This window comes from Diorhabda carinulata, chromosome X (assembly GCF_026250575.1).
Source record: "Diorhabda carinulata isolate Delta chromosome X, icDioCari1.1, whole genome shotgun sequence".
NCBI classification, from domain to species: Eukaryota; Metazoa; Arthropoda; class Insecta; order Coleoptera; family Chrysomelidae; genus Diorhabda; species Diorhabda carinulata.
In genome coordinates, this window is record NC_079472.1 from 26,497,676 (window position 1) to 26,519,454 (window position 21,779).

Consider the following 21,779-nt stretch of genomic DNA (forward strand, 5'->3'; position numbering starts at 1 on the left):
TATGTAATATTTGAGTCTTTCATGTACCAAGAATACTAACTAGTTGATTATATATCTATTAGTACCCATGGTGCATATGTCATACCAGTTCATTTTAAATAATTTTTTTTAATTAGGTTTATCAATTTTTTATTTTCACCCGCGACAAGACCTTGACATTATAATTGTCATAGTTTTTGTTGTTATTATTTTAAATTGTGAAAATGCTGAAAATTAAACACAAAACCTCAACTGGGTCTAAAGAACTTGTAGGTAAGATCACATATGCAGAAGGTAGTCTTCATTGTAACGGTGCCAGGAACCAAAATTGATAATGTTGATGGGGACGGAATAGAAAGTTGAAACTTTTCATACATATATCTGCTATTGGGAATCTACAGAAACGACCGCTTGGTTTGAACAGCCCTGAAAACTCGAAAAAGTTCATGTCTAACGTCGGCAACTTTTTTAGAACAAGTATTAATACACTGAAGTGCTTCGATTGATGAAAGGGAACCGTAGATGCTGGATGATATTTGAAAAAACAGCATAATATTGAAAAATTAGATTCCAAAGATATTGGCAGGTATTTCTTTACGGAAACTAGAGAGCCAGGCAATGAATCATTAATCAGCCTTGGATGCATAAAATTTAGCTATCAGTCGAAGCTTCCAGAATTGCCAATTCTATTTACATAAATCTAAATAGAGACTGGTCTATCAAAAACAATTTTTTGCACCTTAATTCCCACATGTGTTATAATTTGTACTTGTATGTATATCAGTATTTATAATAATTTGTACTTCATGCATATTTGTATTTAAGGTATAAAAACATAATAATGTCCTGGTATGACATGAAAATATGAATGTAAAGACATAATGTTTCATTGCACAAATCTATAACTCCATCTGTTTCAAATAATGAGAATTATCTCTTGTTGCATTATCAATATATACGTTCCACGAACATTAAAAATCGAAATATCTCATTAATAACAATAATTGAAATAATGAGAGTGATAATAATTGACAGAATGATTGATATCTAGAACGTAACACATTTTTTTATAATATGTAGAGCAACCATATTTTGAAATAAGTGATAAAACATTTTGTCATTACTCCATAAAAATATCACTTACTTACTATTAAGAGGAAATAGCGGCTACGGCCTAAATACATAACAGCTTACGTATGTTAATTTTTTTATACAATAGTGACATGACATTGTTGATTTCTTGTTTATATTCAATCCCAACATCCATTGAGAATATAAATATATGAAGTGTTTCAAAACTATAGTACTTATGTAAATATAAACATTTCATTAAAATAAACAGAATATTGCTTTTAGATATTATGATCCTGCCAAGTCATATCACTGTTGTATAAATGTTCATATTGTCTATTGAATTGTATAATAAAATGAAGTATTTGTCCTTTTATTAGCCCATGCATTGTGATGTTATCCTTGATTTGAAGATATTAGATGGATTAAAAATTTGCTCAATGCTATTTTAGTTTAGAATAATTATAGGTTCCCTTAAAATGTATATTTAATGAGAAGAGGTTAATGTAGACCTTTTTTTAGTGAAGTGAAACTTATGTTCTATGAGCTTCAAAATTATACATAGATATAAATGAGTAGAATGAATTCCCTCTCGTTAACTTCTATTTTAGTTACCTATTTTAGAAAAATTTTGTCAAATACTGTGAAATATTATCAAAACACTAATACATTGCTTTCAAATTTGTTATATGAACTTACGATAAATTACTTAATTTTATGTTAATAATCTTCCTGTCAAGAAATTAGTTCTCATTGGGAAAGGCATTACAACTTTTTTTCAAACGTCTTCAAAGCATGATATTCTTCAACGTATTTGTGAATCGAAAATGTTTATGATGGTATATCATGACTTTCATTGCAAATATCTTTACTTCTGCTGAAGGCGCCAATAAAATATTCATTCAATTCACAGGAAATAAGGAAAAACTAGCAGATTCGTCAGGTCATAGATTTTTGGATTGTCAATAGCTTAAACATTGACTATAACGATAAACTTGAGCCTAAACATTTTTAAATTATTCTATTTTAATAATTGTTATGGCGTAAAGTTTTAATTCTGCGTTGAAAAAGCCGGGACTATAAAAAAAGTTCAAATTGCTTGATAATTAATATTGATATTAACATTGAATACCTCAAACACGTTATGAAATTTTCAATTTTTTCTTTAGTAGATTTCTAGAAGTAATATTACATTTTTTGTATATTTCTTGGTCTTATTAGTTTTAAACCAGTTTTTGAAACTGAGAAATGTGAATTCAAGCGCATTGGGCAATTTATTCGGTAAGAATCTATTTTTTTCTAGCACACCTCAGAGGTACAATCTAATTCGGTATCTGATTTCTGCTTCAAAAATAAAAATTTCAAACAAAATTATCTCACAACAAATTCAGGGTCACCTGTTAATTTAAACACAGCTTCGAATAAAATTTAAAACTGAAAATTCAGCTGCCATCTGTAGGAAGGCAACGGCAAACTAATGTAATTCCTAGATACCTTCGCAACAAAGGATTCGGGTGTGTCGTAAACTGTCGGTCTCTTCTATCTGTGGTAGATGGGAGCACCATTATTGTAAGGGGTCGTCCACACATTTTGTGCTAATCTTGTAAATGTGATGTTTTGTTCAACTTAAAACGAGCGAGGATCAAAAATTGAATCAGTAGATAAGAAACTTGGAATATCAGAATAATTATATTCTATAATTGACAAACAATATTTTTGATCGAAAATGGATAATTATTTATAAACCAATATTTCTTGTAACTGTTTATCAAGAGCTTTTCATAGTAAATTTCCAGTACTAATCTGAGAATGACAAGGCTTTGTCAGACCTAAATAGCTGGAAAATCTTCTTGATTACCCTCGCCCTAGCCCATAGAAAATCCTCCGAGGTGATTCAATTGGTCAAATTCCAGAGATTTCTTGCGTGTGTTACTAGAAGCTTGACATTTGTGAGTGGATGTGTATCCTTACTGAGTCCACAGAATTTATTTAGTAAGAAATACTTTAAATAAATATATATTTCACTAAAATGAATGAATGAATGAAAACATCAAACTATAATTATGAATCTTCATTGTGCTGACAGTTTTTGACAAATTTTTCTTTTATGAAATATTTTGAATAGGAGTTATCTATGGGGAATCATAAAAAAGAATCCGGTTGTTAAAAAAGCCAACCAAGCAAATAGTAAATGTTTATATTTAGAAGGGATCAATATTAATGTAGCTGTAAATGTAACAATCCGATACAACGTATTATGGAACCTTATATATTGCAACGATATTTATACCAAAGATGTATACCTTCCCCAATAAAGCAACATTGATAAATAATTTAGTTTTATTTGAACTCATATTTCCACCAACAGGCTTCCTTTATTCTATCGACTAAAACTTTCTAAGAAATGATATCACAATGTGACATCCTCACATCTAGAATAAGATCATAGCCATAACTGAACAAACTCTTGTACAAAAGTAGGTGGTGAATGTCTACTTATAGCATCTAGTTTTGTGGAATTTTAATTCTGTAGAACTAACTGCATAACAGTCTGTGAAGTTAGTGCAGTCTCTCCTTTATTATATTCCACACAGGTTTGATGGGGCAGTGGTTCAAATCTGGTGACTGAGGTTGGCAACGCAAAACTTTTCTTGGGAAATATCTTAGCTCAAAATACAACAAGTTAAAATATTGTTAGAAATATGATCTAGATGTTGCAAAAACATAGAGACTAATCACTCCATGAATGTAATACTTCTGATGTCAAAAATAAAAATTAGCAAATCGTAGAAGCTAGTGTTATTATAATGTTATTATTTTGTCCCTAATTACCTATTATTTTTTCACTAAACATCACTTATATTTTCAGATATACTAATCACCAATAATAACTGTTTGCGATTTCACATGAAACACTGTATTATCACTAATGATCTCTGTCTTCACAATTATAAATCTAAGTGACTTTTCGGAAACTATAACCTGGTTTCAGATTACTTAACAGCTGATCGCGTCTCCTAGCCCTACACGATATTTAGTTCATATTACTCTTTTTGGATAGTAATTCTTCCATGAAATGTGTATATACGTTTATTGAAATTGCATCAAAATTGGTAATGATAGAGTTGTACAATTCGTAAGTTAATGAAAACCACAGGAAACTGTGAGTACCTTCTATGAAGTACTAGGGCTTAATTAAAAACTGTATGTATATTTTAAATAGATCTTTGTGAGTCGCTTCCTTCTTTAAACGTAATAACCTTATAAGCAGAAATTTATTGGGTGAATAATCCATTACTTTCCATAAATAAAACTTCATTGTTAAGTAATAAACATTATTTTATTTTATTGTAATGTGATAAAATATTATCAATATTATATTATGTGGTATTTTCAACAAAACTGTGGTAAAATATCATTTTTTTTATGACTTTAGCTATAGCCTATCTCATTGGCAAAAACATGTTAATATGTTAAATAGAAAGCAATTCCAGACAGTAACCATTTTTCTCTTTCATTTTTGTCGCAAGGAATTTGTATTGAAAATATTTTATTTTCTCTTGTAGATGTAGAATACAGGGGGACGTTAATGTTATTGTCATCTTCAAGTACATGATCCTAAAATGGAGTCAATAAATAATAGAAATTTTGATAGAAATTGTGCAAAAACGTATGAGTAGTTAACTAGCATATACTACGTTGGAATTTCTGGAACCGTTGGTGATATTCATATTGAACACACTGTTCACACTACCACTATACCATAACTCACAATAACTCTACGCACGTTTCGAGTCAAGTTACTTGACTGAAGGTAAACTCTTTACCTTCAGCCTCTGAAGACGATAACTAGATCATCGAAACGCGTGTCAGATAGTATAATTTTGAGTACAGTAGTAGCATAAACAGTAGGTTCAATATAATTAGCATATACTTAATTGATCAAAAAGCAATAGTTACCACTACAAGAGTATCAGAAGGTACATTATGTCATTGAAGGACATAAAGAATATTAAGGTGCATATACTCACCTTCTTTATCCACGTAATATAACAATGGTAAGGTACGATACATAGATTCTCAGTGTTTGGTAAACATGGTTTAATAATACCATTCTCAAATATACCCCCTTCAATTAGCAGATCAGTTAAAATTAAGGAATTTGTCTGTGGCTTCCAACTGGTATGCAATTTTAGCTCATCCATTGGAATTTGATTCGACCTTAAATCATTTTTTACGCCATTTTAACAAAATTAATATATTGTATCTAAATAGACACGTGTGTCAAGAATTATTGTGCTTTACTTAGACATTTCTAATAACGAAAAGTGTCACAAAGCTGAATTTGATGGAGTCATTGGGTGTGACACTAGAAAAAGTACATCACAAAATTTACTTAAAGGTTACAGTTCCCTCGATTTTCATAATAAAATTTCTAATTTCTGAGATATCGCGATTCTAGGAAGTTACACATTATTCGCATATATCTCCACGCTACTCACGTGTATTATATCTACTCCATTTTTATTATTGATATAAAAAGGTATAAATCCAATTTTTGCAAATATTTTGCAATTTACCCAATGTGAATCGCTCGAGATTCTCTTAAAAATATTATATAAATTTATAAATTTTTCTTCGAGCTCCCAGCGCTTTTTTCTTTTCAATCTTTTCATTTCTTCCATCTCCTTATATTAAGTTACATACTTTGAAACAAGCATCATATTCATTTATATTCCTGCTGTAGTACAAGTTTGACTGATGTTTAATGTACTAACTGCTCGATTCATATGCTGTTTTTACACTAAAGCAATTGATTTTTACTGTACATGAAATATCATTCATTTTAATACTTAAGTGGATCAAAATATCAATTCCATGACTCACAGTAACAACAACACCTCCAGTCAGAAGTTTATTACAAATGAAATTGAGTCCAGATATATTTTCTTAAATACTAGTATAGCCATTCAAACACCAGGTGGACAGATATTACTCAAGGTCAAGCGGGTAGACTTAGTGAAAAAGTAAGTTTTGAAAAACCTTACTTCATTAGGAAATGAGTGAGGAGAGGCATGGATAACTATTTTCATTTATTTTTAATGCGGCATAAGCGTCCATATTATTATGTATAATGTAACTTTTTTAAATTTTAGAATCTTGATGTTTCAGAAATGGTAACTCTTATCGAAAAAAGTATATAGATAATTTTTTTGATTGAATTTTTTGTTAAAATTTATTATTCACCACAAAAATATAAAGAATTGAAAATTGAGCTTTGAAATTGCGTAAATTTTCAAACTTATTTTAATTCCCAGATCTCGGAAATTTTTGTTATTGAACCACAATTTTTTGATCTTTTGTTAATCAGATAATACCTATGGTTTCCTTTAATAAGAATTAATTTTTGGGATAACTGATATAAACAAAAACTTACTTCGCGAAATGTTGCTTATAGGAAGCGATGAATGCTTCAGGGTGAAATAATGATGCTAAACTTGTCGGATTTTGTAGAACATTGTTGATATTCCCATCTTTCCATTGAGTCAAGAAAATAGTTTTGCTCATACATTTTTTCAAATATTCATTTGGCTCTTTAGGTCCTCTCCAAATATCTAACCATGCTTTTGGAGTCTGTAACAAATCAATGAAATTGACGTTTCATACCAACAATTGAGCCTCATTATTGACACACTATTCGAAGCATCTCGAAGCTTAAAAACAACACAAACTATCAACTTTTCTTATATTTGTTAAGAATCTCCACAGAATAATTTTGATTTTTCATGATTTTGTGAAAATATAACATGAAAAGTAGCGGGGATCAGTTGATACACATCGTAGGTTGTCACCTGAATTAGAAGTTGGTGTGCACGATGGAATCTTCTATATAATGCTCAATTTACATCCACACAAAATAATTTTGATAAATAGGGAGCATTTTCATGTTCTACAATAAATTTTGAGGACGCAATGAACATGACTTTTACATTTCATTACATTTCGACAAAGCCTCCTTTGTAGTGAAATAAATCAAGTAGCTTGATTTTAGTTGCACAAAATCTCTTTCTGAAAGAATGTAGTAAGATTTTCCACTAAAATAATATCTAATCCAAAATACATCGTGACTTTCATTCCTAGAAGCTTGAAAAAACTTAGGCTTGTATATATGATGAAGTCAATCAACAATTCTTACAAAAAATAGTCGTTAGATCTTGGAAGGTATGTTACTGTTTTGCCTATGCAAAACTATAATTTATGCGCAATAAATTTTCATTACTCACCTCATATTTTAACAAGGAATGACACATTATTAGTGTTTTTTCGTCTGGCAGAATCACCCCTTTACACATCTTATTTAATAACATAAAGTGTTTGTGAATTGTTTGGAGTAATTCAACAGCGTATACAAATTCTTTCTGGATAAATGTTTCGATCACATTTTCTTTCTCTGTTTGAATCTCGCTGTCGATTCTTATGAACTCGTGTCCTTTATTAATTTTTTTCCATTGTGAGAAGAATGGCGCTAAGCCTTTTTGGAAATATTCTTGACCAAATTTTTTTGGAATACTCCTCTGTAGATAGAAATCTGAAAAAAAAAGGATTGAGTGTAACAGGTGAAGGAAAACACAAATCAATTCACATATTCTTGATATTCTTGATATTAGATTATAATATCAATGATAACATAAGTATTGATGGGACGTACGTTTCAACTCAGATGTTATTTTCGAAGAAGTCTGCTTCTCCCATGCTCTGTTAATATTCTCAGCCAGTCCAAAAATTGATGGTTTATCAGTTGCTGGTATTTGTTTGATAAGTTTGATGTATTCCTAAAAAATTTATCAGAATTCTGAATCATTATTAATTCTGATTCAATAGAAGGTTTTTTAACCATCAGAAATGTAATGAACAATATCAAGTAACATCCATATTTGGATTTATTTCTAGCTAGGAAACTATAGAGGAGGAACACAGAAAATCTAAATATGTCCACCTTAATTTTATTCCGAATTTGTCCCGTACTCATTTTTCCAATCGGGAAATTGTAGAAACACATTTATTTTCGTTGTATATTTAGTAAAAGACTATTTTGAGACTAAAATTGAATAAAAATTAGGGCATGTAGAAAATGGGTGAATGATGTTGAGGAGAATAGAAGTACTATCCAATTTAAGGAACATAAAATACTGAACAGTTTGAAATTTTGGGTCAACAAAATTTTTTTATTCAATATATTGTGATTGGTGTAGGAAGAGAAATAACAGAGCGCGTGAGCAGTGTTTCTTGCATCGCTAGTTATGTACAACAGATGATATTTGAATATTACAGAGAAATAATATCTAGAATATATAAGAAGTTGTGAACGAGATGCCGTCACGTTTTTTATATTTGCGGCAAATTTATTAAAGGGAGAGAAAAAAGTATGATTTAAGATTTGCGAAGCATACCAAGCTTACTTTAATCTATAAGTCAAAAATTAAGACAAAAAATGAGTTCCACATGTATAATGTAACTCTTGCAGGTGAGAAAAGAGCAATGAAGATTGCAGTGCGAAAATTTGGAGGGAAACCAGTGATCGTTACACTGGTTGTTATTTTTGTATTGTGAATCAACACAGAGCTAAAAATTCAAAGAATACAACTTATTCTGTCCTATAATCCACATCTGCTCCAATACCATATACTGAAGAAAATCCTGTACCTGCGCCGCCATTATTAGAAAAGCAACTACTCTCTCAAGGTAGCCCGCAATCACGAAGTTCATCTATATCCGTACATTCTGAATTCGTTTTTGAATCTGAACTAAAAATACTACACCTTATCAACTCTCAAGATCTCAATGACTTAATAAGAGACTTAAATCTTCCAAAAAGTAAAGCTGAGTTACTAGCATCGCGGCTAAAACAATCGAATTTAATGAAATCTGATATCCGAATATACCGTCAAAGAAAACGGCATGATGAGGAAGGAAGATGGCCTTTGTTTTTACCATGACGTGAAAGGTCTATTTGAAGAAATCTATATTTCGTGTCATACATCTGAATGGCGTCTTTTTATTGACAGTTGAACTAAAAGCTTCAAAGCTGTTCTACTACACAATGGGAACAAATTTCCATAGATTTCATTAGTACATCCCGTACATCTCAAAGAAAATCACGACAGTATTGAAATGCTATTAACTGCAATTGATTATACGGAATATAAGTGGGAAGTTATTTGTGATTTCGAAATGGTGTGTTTTTTGACAGGAATTCAAGGTGGTTATACTAAACACTCCTTTTATCTATGTCTGTTGGATAGTAGAAATGATGCCGCTCACTATTGACAAAAACATTGGCCTGCACGTACTGAGCAATTGGGTCTTATTACACAATTTGTTAAAGCTCTTAATCTTAAATCTAGAGCTTTCAAATATTTGAAAAGTTTTTTTCCAAAGCTCTCAGACGCGAAAATTAAAGCTGAAATCTCTATTGGTCTTCAAATGAAAAAAATATGAATTGATATTTTTGTTACTCAGCAGTAAAGAGAAAAAAGTCTGGATCAGTCTTAAGGTTTTTTTGTAAACCATAGAGCTGAAAAGTACGAAGAGCTGAAAAGTACGAAGATCTGATTACTGACATGATCACAAATTTCTATCATTTTTAAATTTTTTAACTCCATTTTAAAACTGTTGATTTTTGATATGTTTTAATAAATCATCTATTCGTGGATTTTCTATGTACTTTGATTGATTTTATGCTCATAAAAACAAATTCAGAAGTATTTTTTGTTCTAATTCTTATTTCTAAGTATAAAAGAAATAAATAAGGTATAACACGTGCGCAAAAATGTAGACCGGAGTAATTGATGAGAATTGTTGAAAAACAAAGAGTTTGAAGTAGTGACAGTATAATAGGATTTTGAAGTGAAGTTAACAGGAGAACGAATAAAAAAATGTAGCTTATAAAAGAACAACAATATAATATATAAAATTATCTGTAGTTCATATAATATTAAAATATACTTTTACATCTAATATTGATGCATTAAAAAATCTACGTAGATACAGATTTGAACATATAATGAGTGAAAATTTAATTGTATGATTTTTTTTGTTTTTTTTTTTCTTTCATTAACAAAATTTCTCTTACTTACCTCAAATTGGGGGACATTGGGTACCGTGACATCCAATCCGAATGGTTTCCATCTATGACTTATAACATTATCTACGAAATACTGCTTTGTATAAGAATAAACTATTTTCATATCGTCAATATTTTCTATACGACCACCATAGACTGCATCGGCTGTAAGACCAGATATAAATTTCCATTGAATTTGAGGACCTTGACTGTTCCACAAGTCTTCCACTAACTTAACAGTGGTCGATAGATCTGTGTCACTAAAATCGTAATATTTCGACCAGCCTGCAAAGAATTTATAAAAAAGGAGTGAAAAGTTGGGTACTCAATATATTTATAATTTTTTTATTGTTCTGACGGGAAGAATTACGTGAAAAAGCATTAATTGCATTAATTTTTCCAAAGTGAATATTATTTATTGAAACTATTAGGTTATTTTATATATATATATATATATATATATATATATATATATATATATATATATATATATATATATATATATATATATATATTAAAGTAACTATTCCTAAACCATATTGCGAACATTTTTCAGCTTCATTCTCAGCTTCCAACTTTTGCAACTAGCACTCATACTTTCGTTGTTATCACCACCGTTATTTGACTCACTATTTGAATACTGATTTCGGTGAAAAGATCTTTTGCGTGGTCCACTACGACAAGCAGAATCACTCCTCCCTTATTTTCGGATATAACACATTATTCTAACTTTAATCTGATACTGCAATCGCACGCTACGAAGGTTGGTTGTGAACTAATACTATATGATAGTTTGTTACTAGGACACTAATAATTTCTATACGAATAATATAAAAAAAAAATCCTATCCATGTTCCTTCACCCTTTTAAAAATACATACCTAGTAGTATATAAATGACTCTGTTCTGTAAGTCATGTTCTTGGACGCTGTACCGAAGGGCACCTATTAAATCACTTATAACTTATGAATGAATAATAATTTTGACTTTTGATATTTCAAATCTATATTTTCTAATAGTTTTACAAGCGATTCATGAAAATAAAATTGAATTTTTCAAGCCTCTACACGTATTTCCTCCCTAAAGTATGATTTAAAAGTTTCATTAATTCGTGAGAATAAGATTAACGTTCTTTTCATATACAAGCAAATTAAATAGATAAAAAGCCTGAGTAAATTATTATTTAGGTTCTATGACTTCTTTTTGAAAGTATCAGCTTTTATTATCGAAACTACCTACCGAGACTTTAGATCAAAAAGCCTATTTATTATATGAATATACTTATTGACTCGAAGTACTCACCTTGAGGAATATACTTTCGCCTTTCCTGGAGCAAAGCATGTACGCAAGCAATAACAAAAAATATTTTGGCCGAATTTGGTGTTTGTTTTTCGACGTATTTTTTTCCGAACATCGAGAATGTCCTAAGTAAATTGTTTTTTATACCATGAGATGTTTCGTATACAACTTTGAGGCTGTTTTGAGACAAGACAAAGTTGAAATTTTGTGTTGGTTCGGATATTAACCACAGTCTTGAACAAAAAAAAATACATGAAAGTTACACAAGTTGGATGGATGATTATTTTCATAGAATTTCCTTTCATGGCATAATTTGACATGAAATTTTCTATAATGTTTAAATACACTTTCCTTAAATACCTTTCATCTAAATGAAGGTACGTTTCTTATAACATGCGCTACTGAATTTTGGGACATTAATAATTGTCATATAACATGAAAGAAGCAAGTCTTGATTCAAATTATTGAATAGAATAAATAGAATTGATTGAGTCATTTTTATGATTGATATATTCTCGTTTCCATGTATGTGAACTAATTTCATAAATTCTCTTTCTCATTATTCTCTTTTATTTAACAAATAAATCAGAAATTTCTATAATCAAATATATTCCTGCAATATTATGAAATTAATAAATCCATTCATATTTTCGCAGAACTGTGAATTCCTCTAATTTTCTCCAACTTTTCACTTCTTAGACCTATTTTATATAGATTTGTTGGTACATTATCTTGATTTTAGGCCTTCTTCTTTAATTAAAATTTTGCTTAAAAGCATAAAATCTTGAGGTATTGACCTACTCAAGTTTTTATCAAAATAGGACTTGGCACTGGTAATTTGCTTAATTACATTAATATCATTATATTAATCAATAAAATGAAAATAGAAGTCTGTTTTACTAAGAAAAAATAGTTTTCTCTCAAAAATATGTAGCAGCCAACAATCAAATTATTTATAGTTACATTAAAACTTAAAACTGTGTTTGAGAATTTTTGTATCAACTACAAAGGAAATTCTCATAACTGATGAGAAACATCAATTGAATCATATAAAAATTCGAAATATCATACATCAGAAGACAATATCCATATCTATGAATTTTAATAAAAACATTAGTAATAAACATACAAAGAGAAAGTTCATAGTATTCAAAATTCTAGATTCTGATATTTTCTCACCTGAATTGTTCATGAGGCTTGATATTTTTATGAGTTTGAGTTAACACCGGTAACCAGTAAGTGACTAGATGTAAATTTTTCAAAATCAACCAAGAACCTGAATCTGAATATTTTTTTAATGCTTCCAATGCTTTGTACTCCTGACCTTCACCCATAGCCACCTAAAAAATAAATTGGTATCATTTATTTATAATTTGTAAATTCGCAAACAAAGATATGAAAAGAAATAACACCTCTCTCCAGAAACTGATTGTTTAAGTGAAGAAAGAAAGTACGGTAGAGTGAATAAGATGACCAAACTGATATATTGACTAAATTGTTGAAGCTACGATCTCATACATACACTATTACATGGAAAAAAAAGAGAAACAAAGGTCAAGAGCGACAAAATTAGGACGAGGAATCAGTTTCTGGGTTCAGGATTGTACAGAAAATGTGCAATAGTGTATTTTGATAATTGAAGAATATAGATAATCTATATAGATAATAAATATTTGAAGGTAATCAAAGAAAATCTTCGTAAGATGGGTCGATATTTCTTTCGAGAATAACATTCTAAAGTCAAGAATTAGTATTTTGTATATATCGTAAATTAGAAATGTTTCCTAGAATTACCTCCATATACTCTTGAGATAAACCATTAGCGATTTCCCTAATCTCTGACAATGGATCTGTACCTGATACAGCCAAAATTAGTATAGGAGTAGTGCTGTTGGATTCTTTGTATATTGTAATTAGATCGAAAGTCGGAGGATCCAATGATTTGAGACCTGGAATGAAAACGGAAACATATGATAATACAAATAAAAAAGCTTGCTCCTATGTTTAGAATAAAAATATAAACATGATTTTAATTCTTTCACCTAAACTATTGGATATTTTTCTATTATAATTGGTAATCAATTATATATATATATATATATATATATATATATATATATATATATATATATATATATATATATATATCTTAATATATATAAATCTCGTGTCACAATGTTTGTCCTCAATGGACTCCTAAACCACTTAACCGATTATAATAAAATTTGCACACCATGTGCAGTTCGATCCAACTTGAGAGATAGGATAGTTTAAATCTCAAATTATAGTCGCAATTTTAATTTATTGCTAATTATTCGTCTGTTATTATTTGACAGTCAAAATTATCTGTTAAAATTAATAATGTCAAATGCCACCGAAAAAATCTAACCTCAACAACGCGTGCACCAGAGAGGCACGACGCAAACGTGTTGTTGAGGTTAGATTTTTTCGGTGGCATTTGACATTATTATTTGACAGTCAAAATTATCTGTTAAAATTAATAATGTCAAATGCCACCGAAAAAATCTAAACTGAATAACGCGTGCACCAGAGAGGCACGACGCAAACGTGTTGAAAGAGCTCAGCAATTACCAGAACAAATCGAAACAAGAAATGCAGCTCAAAGAATCAGGACTGCAGAAAGTCGTGCACAAGAATCTCAAGAACAGCGTGACGAACGTCTGCGACAGAATATTACGAGAACAAGAGCGGCACGAGAACGAAACATAGCTACAGTACGAGTACTAGATCGACAAAGGCAACGGATCAGCCGCTCATTAACACGTGCATCATTCGTTCGGCTTGCCTTTGAATATGCACCAGATATTAACTACTCAGCGCATTCAAAAATTGCTATCGGTGGAATGGATAAAGTATGTCAATATTGTCAGGCATTGAAATTTCGGAATGAAGCAGCCGGCATGTGCTGCGCATCAGGAAAAGTTGTGCTGTCACCTCTACCCGCTCCGCCGGAGCCTTTATTATCCCTTCTTACTGGCAATTCAGATGATTCCAAATTATTTTTGCGTAAGATACGCAAATTTAATTCTTGCTTCCAAATGACGTCATTTGGGGCAACTAAAATTTGCGATCGTGCATCCGATGGACGTAATTTTGAAACTTCATTCAAAATTCAAGGCCAGGTGTACCATAAAATCGGATCACTGATGCCAATGCCTGATAACAATCCGAAATTTCTTCAAATTTATTTTATGGGCGATTGTGAAGAGCGCGTGACGACTCGGTGCCTGTATAATTTTATTGAACAAGCAGAGGAAAGAGCAATTGTGATATTATTGGAAAATTTTTTAGAAGATCACAATCAACTAATTCAATTGATCAAAAGAGTTTCGCCACGACTGCAAAATGACAATTATCAAATCGTCATTAAAGCCGACAAAGTACCATTAGGTGAACATGCTGGTAGATTCAACGCTCCAACTGTTGATGAGGTTGCTGTTATCATGGTTGGTGATCCAGTTGACGAGAGATCTATAAAAATTACACGGCGAGACAACACTGTCAGTACGATTTCGGATCTACACCGTTCATATGATGCACTACAATATCCATTAATATTTTGGCAAGGACAAGATGAATATCACCTCAATATCAAACAGTATGATCCAAATACCGGTAAATTTGACAATTATCTATTTATTTTCTTACTGTATGTATAGATTTTAATTTCGTATTGCATTTTATTTTTTATTTTTTTAGGTGATTACAGAAATAAAAAAGTTAGCTCAATGAACTACTACGCACACCGAATAATGGTTAGACAACATCAAGACAATTATATCCTTCGATATCGTCAGCTGTTCCATCAATACATTGTTGATATGTATGCTAAGGTCGAAAGCGAACGCTTGCGATTCCTTCGATTCAACCAGGCGAAACTACGATCGGAAGAATATATTCACTTACGAGATGCTGTTGCTGGAAACATCGATGGAAATTTAAATCCCAATGACATCGGTAATGCTTTCATTTTACCTTCAAGCTACATCGGCAGCCCACGGAACATGCAGGAATACATACAAGATGCGATGACTTACGTACGTCATTACGGCCGACCGGATTTATTTATTACATTCACATGTAATCCGAATTGGGAAGAGATACAAACTTTACTATTGCCAGGACAACAAGCCATTCATCGTCATGATTTAACTGCACGGGTGTTTAAACAAAAATTGAAATCCTTAATTGATTTTATTGTTAAATATTCAATTTTTGGTATCACACGTTGTTGGCTGTATACGATAGAGTGGCAAAAGCGAGGTTTGCCTCATGCCCACATTTTGGTTTGGCTTAAAGATAGAATCCGTCCTGAAGAAATCGATCAAATAATTTCAGCCGAAATTCCAGACCCATTAATTGATCAAGAATTATTTGATATTGTCACCAAACACATGATCCATGGGCCATGCGGTGCTTTCAACATGACGTCACCGTGCATGGAAAATGGAAAATGTAAAAAAAACTTCCCAAAGCCGCATACGAATGACACGATCACGGATATTGATGGTTATCCAATGTATCGCCGCAGAAGTACTGAGAATGGTGGCCACACATTTACAATGCGACTGCCGAACTTTCCAAATCAAGTTGAGTTTGATAATCAGTGGGTGGTACCATACTCACCACTACTTTCAAAAACTTACAAAGCTCATATCAATGTTGAGCTTTGCAGTTCTGTTAAATCAATTAAGTATATTTGTAAATATGTAAACAAAGGCAGTGATTTGGCCATATTTGAAGTACAAAACATAAATAAAAATGACGAAATAGCACGATACCAAATGGGCAGATACATTAGCAGCAATGAAGCTATTTGGCATATTCTCAGCTTTCCCATCCACGAAAGAGATCCTGCTGTCCAACATCTGGCAATACATCTTGAAAACGGTCAACGTGTATACTTTACTGGAGAAAATATTCTCCAAAGAGCGTTCGAAGCTCCGAAAACGACTCTAACTGAATTTTTTACATTGTGTCAAAAACCTGATGTTTTTGGCCAATTCGCGAAGACATTGGTGTATGGTGATGTTCCACGTTACTTCACATGGAACAAATCCAGTAAAAAATGGGAGCCACGGAAACAAGGAAAACCACATCCTTCCATTACAGGCATATTCAAAGCTAAGACATTGGGGAGACTTTACACGGTACATCCAAAGCAACGTGAGTGCTTCTATTTACGTTTGTTATTGGTGAATGTTCCCGGACCAACGTCTTTTGAATTTTTACGAACAATTAATGGTCGAGTATTCAATACATACCAGGATGCATGTCGTGAACTGCAATTGCTAGAAGACGATAACCATTGGGACTTAACGCTTGCTGATGCTGCGTTGACATCAACACCGAATAACATTCGTCAGTTGTTTGCAATTATTTTGACGACATGTTATCCCTCGCAAGCACAAACTTTGTGGGAAAAATATAAAAATTGTATGACAGAAGACATCTTGCACCGAATTAGACAAACAAATCAATGCCAAAACATAGATTATACACCAGAGATGTACAATGAAGCATTGGTCTTGATCGAGGATTTATGTGTTCTTATTTCAAATTTACCACTTAATCATTATGGTATGCCATCACCTAATCGTCCAGCCACCGACTTAGTCAATACCGATTTACAACGAGAAAAGCAATATGACCATGGAAGTTTAGCAACAATTATCATGAACAGTGAACCATTACTGACAGCAGAACAAAAAATTATTTATGATCGGATTATGCTGGCTGTTGCTGCTGAACAAGGCGGTTTTTTTTTCTTGGATGCACCCGGTGGAACCGGTAAGACATTTTTAATATCGTTGATTCTTGCCAAAATACGGTCGCAACAAAAAATCGCATTAGCAGTAGCATCGTCAGGCATTGCGGCTACTTTACTGGATGGTGGGCGAACAGCACATTCAACATTCAAGCTGCCATTGGACGTTCATAATAAACCAGATGCAATGTGTAACATCAAAAAGAATAGTGGAATAGCTGCAGTGTTGCGAAAGAGTTCTATAATAATTTGGGATGAGTGCACAATGGCACACAAATATTCACTTGAAGCATTAAACAGAACTATGCAAGATTTAAACAGCAATAATAGACTTTTCGGTGGTGTTATCTTACTTTTGTCTGGTGACTTCCGGCAGACCTTACCGGTTATACCTCGCTCAACTTTCGCGGATGAGATTAATGCATGTTTGAAACAATCATTCTTATGGCGAAGTGTTGAAACACTTCGATTGACCATAAATATGCGAGTACAATTGCAAAATGATCCATCAGCACAAATATTTTCCGAACAACTACTAGATATTGGGAACGGTAAAATAGAACTGCAACCAAATACGCAATGCATTAAACTACCAGACAATTTTTGCACTGTTGTTCAGGATAAAAATGAATTGATTCAGAGTATTTTCCCGGATATACAGAATAATTATTTGAATCATGAATGGCTCAGTCAACGGGCGATTTTGGCAGCCAAAAACGTTGATGTTGACGAAATTAACTTCCAGATACAACAGTTGTTACCAGGCGATCTGATGTCTTTTAAATCAATCGATACTGTTGTTGATGAAAATGAAAGTGTAAATTTTCCGATTGAATTTTTAAATTCATTAGATATACCTGGAATGCCACCACATAATCTTCGATTAAAGATTGGTTCCCCTATTATTCTCCTCCGTAATTTGAATCCGCCTCAATTATGTAACGGTACGCGTTTGGTCATCAAAAAGATCACCGGTAACATTCTTGAAGCAACCATTTTGGCTGGGAAGTTTAAAGGAAAAGTGGTTTTGCTGCCACGTATTCCGATGATACCATCAGATTCTACCATACCCTTCAAAAGGCTACAGTTTCCAATTCGTTTAGCTTTCGCCATGTCTATAAATAAATCTCAAGGTCAAACAATGTCCATTTGTGGTTTAGATTTGGAAAATCCATGTTTTTCTCATGGGCAACTATATGTTGCGTGTTCACGTGTTGGGAAACCGTCGAATCTATTTGTGTTAGCTAAAGACAGGTTAACCAAAAACATTGTGCACCGATTGGTGTTAAATTAAATTGAAATTGAAAGTATTTATAATTCAAAAAAAGAGACATTAATGTTTAAAAGTTTAAGACTGTCTGCCTTGCCTACCTCATTCATGATGTTTAAGCGTCACATGTTATTTACTGTATTATACTGTAATATACTTATTTGTTATAAAATTAAATGGAAATAATAAATCTGATAAATTTTTATTTTGTATTGATTTCTGCTTAATATCAAGTGTAAGAACATTTTAATTAATTGTGTTCAACGTACTTCCCCTTCAAATCTCAATCCAGTGAATTTGTATACCACCATCAACATTTTCGTCTTTGTTCGTAAATAATTTCATTGTACTAAAGGGTTATAGTAGTAGAAAGTCAAATAAGGAGATCACCATTTTTTTTTTCAAATACCATCTGTGTAAATAAGCATAGTGGACTCCGTGTCTGATGTTCTTTTATCGTTCCTCTTAGATTGTTTACTATAATGTAATATAACAAAAACTTCAGCCACAGCAACGCGTGGCCGGGTCAGCTAGTATATATATATATATATATATATATATATATATATATATATATAGATATATATAAGTTTTCTTCCATTCTTTTCTGTTTTTTGCCCTCATCTTCCTGACCCATACTCCCATAAGTATCCAAACTATCCTAGTCTCCTGGATCTTATGAATTCCCTAATCTCTTGTTCCTAAAATAGGTTTTTTATTTCCTTGTGCGTCCTTTTCCATGTATCTGCCTCCTTTTTTCCTCCTAATATTCTCCCAACTAATTTCCTTTCCCATATATCTTCATCTATATCTGCCTATAACTTGTTCTGATCTGCTTCATTTAGTATCCACATTTCCCTTGCATAAAATACTATCCGTCTGATGACTGTCTGATAAAGATGTAGTTTCGTTTTTTGAAAAATGTTCCTGGAAATTAGTATCTTGTTTATTGTTTCTACCTGTTTGCTTTCTCGAGTTAACCTTGCTTCTATGTTTTCTTCCTCATCGCCATTTTCTTTGATAACTGTTCCAAGATGTATGTAACTGTTGACTTGCTTGAATTCAATTATTTTTTGCGTGTGTACTTTATCTTTAATAATAGATCATGGAATTTTCAAAAAATTCCTTAGTTCTTTTCGTGTTCTTTCAATACATCTATATAAATTAATTCCCGGATATAATAGGAGAATATCCAATAGTTTAAAGTAAAATAGTGTAATCAATTTCTTAGGATTGAGTAGGAAGTGGAAAATATTTATATTTACCAACCTGTTATGTTGAGAGAACATTGTGACATAACAGTAAATGATCTATCAGGTCTTAGTGATTGGACAATTAATACCTTTTGAAATTCAGTTATTGTACAGTGATTTGGAAATTCCTTTTCACAGTCACTAACTGTCATAAAATTTTTCCAAAGATTGTATTCCTCCAACTTCAAACTTTTGTAGAACTCTGGTAATGCCACCTACAAATAAATAACTTAGAATTTGGTGGAACATTTATAGTAAACATTAAAATTAAGATTCAAGTTAAAAAAAAGGGAAACAAAACATTCCTGACATCACCTTTAAAAAAAACACTTAATTTACAATGATATAGGATTGAGAAAGGAAAACAATGAAACTGAAGTTATGATATATCTTTTAAAATCTGCAATATCATGAGAACTATTTTTAAATTCGAAATATTGTAGTACATCTGAGAAAGCTGAAACTGAACCAAATGTAATCCAAATGATATCGCATGAATCGACAATGGTGAAATAGAGTCGATTAATATCACATTTTTCTAAGCAATTAAAGAGCCGTTCCGAGATATAATCAGATTTTCCCACAATAAAACTACTGAGGTCTGGTTAACAAAATAGCCCTTATTTAAGTTTGTGTAGGGATTGAAATACTTTAATCATGAAATCCTTTTAGTGGCAGAATATTATTTCTTCAGAGGAAACAACCACCATCATCATAAAGCCTTCCAATCCTTTGGATTATAGCTATCGCCTATAGTGCTTTAAAATTCTTTTTTGAAGTGGATTACTTCTCGTTTTCTATTTTTGTTTTCTCTATAGTTTATCGTTTGTCTCGGCTGCTTTTGTTATTATTTTCCATTCCTGTTGGTACCGGCATTTTGCCCCCCAGTTCTCTATATTAAGTGCTTTTATATCCTCCTCTATTCCATTTCTCCAAGTTTTATCTCAGCGTGCCTCTTCTTTTTGGCCACAATGGGGTCCATTGCGTTATTCCTGTGATAATTTCAATTGGTTTTCTTCTCATTATATGCCCAGCCCAGTTGAGTATTTGTGCTTCTATGTATCTCACTATATTTTTCTTATCCAGCTCTTGCTCTATTTTTCCGTTTTTCTTAGCTCTCCTCTCCCCTCCTGTTATAGTTCTCATTATCTATTTCTCGGATCTTTTAAGTTCTTCTTTTCTTTCCTTTTGTTGATTACTGTTGTTTCCATTTTATACTTGATTACTGGTCTTATTGGGGTTTTATACATTTTTATTTTATTCTGTTTGGTTATGTTTCTTGTTTCTTCCATAGGCTTGATAGCTTTTTTATATCCCTTCCTTTATCCTGTCTCTGGTTGTTTGTCCCAACGTTATTCCTAGATAGTTAAAGGTCGATACTATTTCATAAATGTATTTGTTAGTATTCAGTTTGTTCGCTCTCTCTTCTGATATTCCTCCTATTTTCATATATTTTGTTTTTTTGCATTTATTTCCAGTCCGTAATTGCTTCTTCTTATTTGTTTATCTCCTTTATTAATTCCCTTTGTCCATTTACTATGATAGTCACATCATCTACGTATGCTACTATCTGTGTTACGTCTATTATAATGTTCTTATTCTTTAATCCTGCGTTTCTCACAATCCCTCCCAATATTAAATTGAATAGCGTTGGTGATATTGGGTCTCCCTGTTTGACGCCTTTATTTGTGTGTGTCTTTTCTGATGTTGTTCCTTGGAATCTCACTTTAATATCACTCTTATTTAATATTATTTCTATTAATTTTCTTGGAATTCCTCGTTTTTGTAGTTCTTCTATTATTTTCCCTCATTTTATTGAATCGAAAGCACTTCTGAAGTCAATAAAACTACAATATTTTGTAGGCGATATTTAGCAGGGTTATGGTTCTATAATTCTCACATATTTATTTATTGCCTTCCTTAATTATGACTTGCTCCATTCGTCTGGGATTTTGTTTTATTTTCATATCTGCTCTATTAGTTGATAAATATTCGT

At 31.8% G+C, this 21,779-nt stretch overlaps 1 protein-coding gene across 1 annotated transcript in view; it reads right to left on the reverse strand.

Moving 5' to 3' along the window:
• Positions 1-4,395: 4,395 nt before the first annotated feature.
• Positions 4,396-21,779, reverse strand: part of LOC130901937 (cytoplasmic dynein 2 heavy chain 1) — a 73,908-nt gene continuing 56,524 nt past the window's right edge. Inside the window, exons 60-69 of the mRNA XM_057813642.1 lie at positions 19,800-19,998; positions 13,267-13,421; positions 12,652-12,812; positions 11,476-11,705; positions 10,188-10,459; positions 7,760-7,883; positions 7,335-7,639; positions 6,488-6,684; positions 5,082-5,271; positions 4,396-4,668 (exon numbers count right to left, since the gene is read on the reverse strand). Coding sequence (XP_057669625.1) covers positions 4,516-4,668; positions 5,082-5,271; positions 6,488-6,684; positions 7,335-7,639; positions 7,760-7,883; positions 10,188-10,459; positions 11,476-11,705; positions 12,652-12,812; positions 13,267-13,421; positions 19,800-19,998 — 1,986 coding nt within the window. The 3' untranslated portion in view covers positions 4,396-4,515. The remainder of the gene's footprint in view (positions 4,669-5,081; positions 5,272-6,487; positions 6,685-7,334; positions 7,640-7,759; positions 7,884-10,187; positions 10,460-11,475; positions 11,706-12,651; positions 12,813-13,266; positions 13,422-19,799; positions 19,999-21,779) is intronic.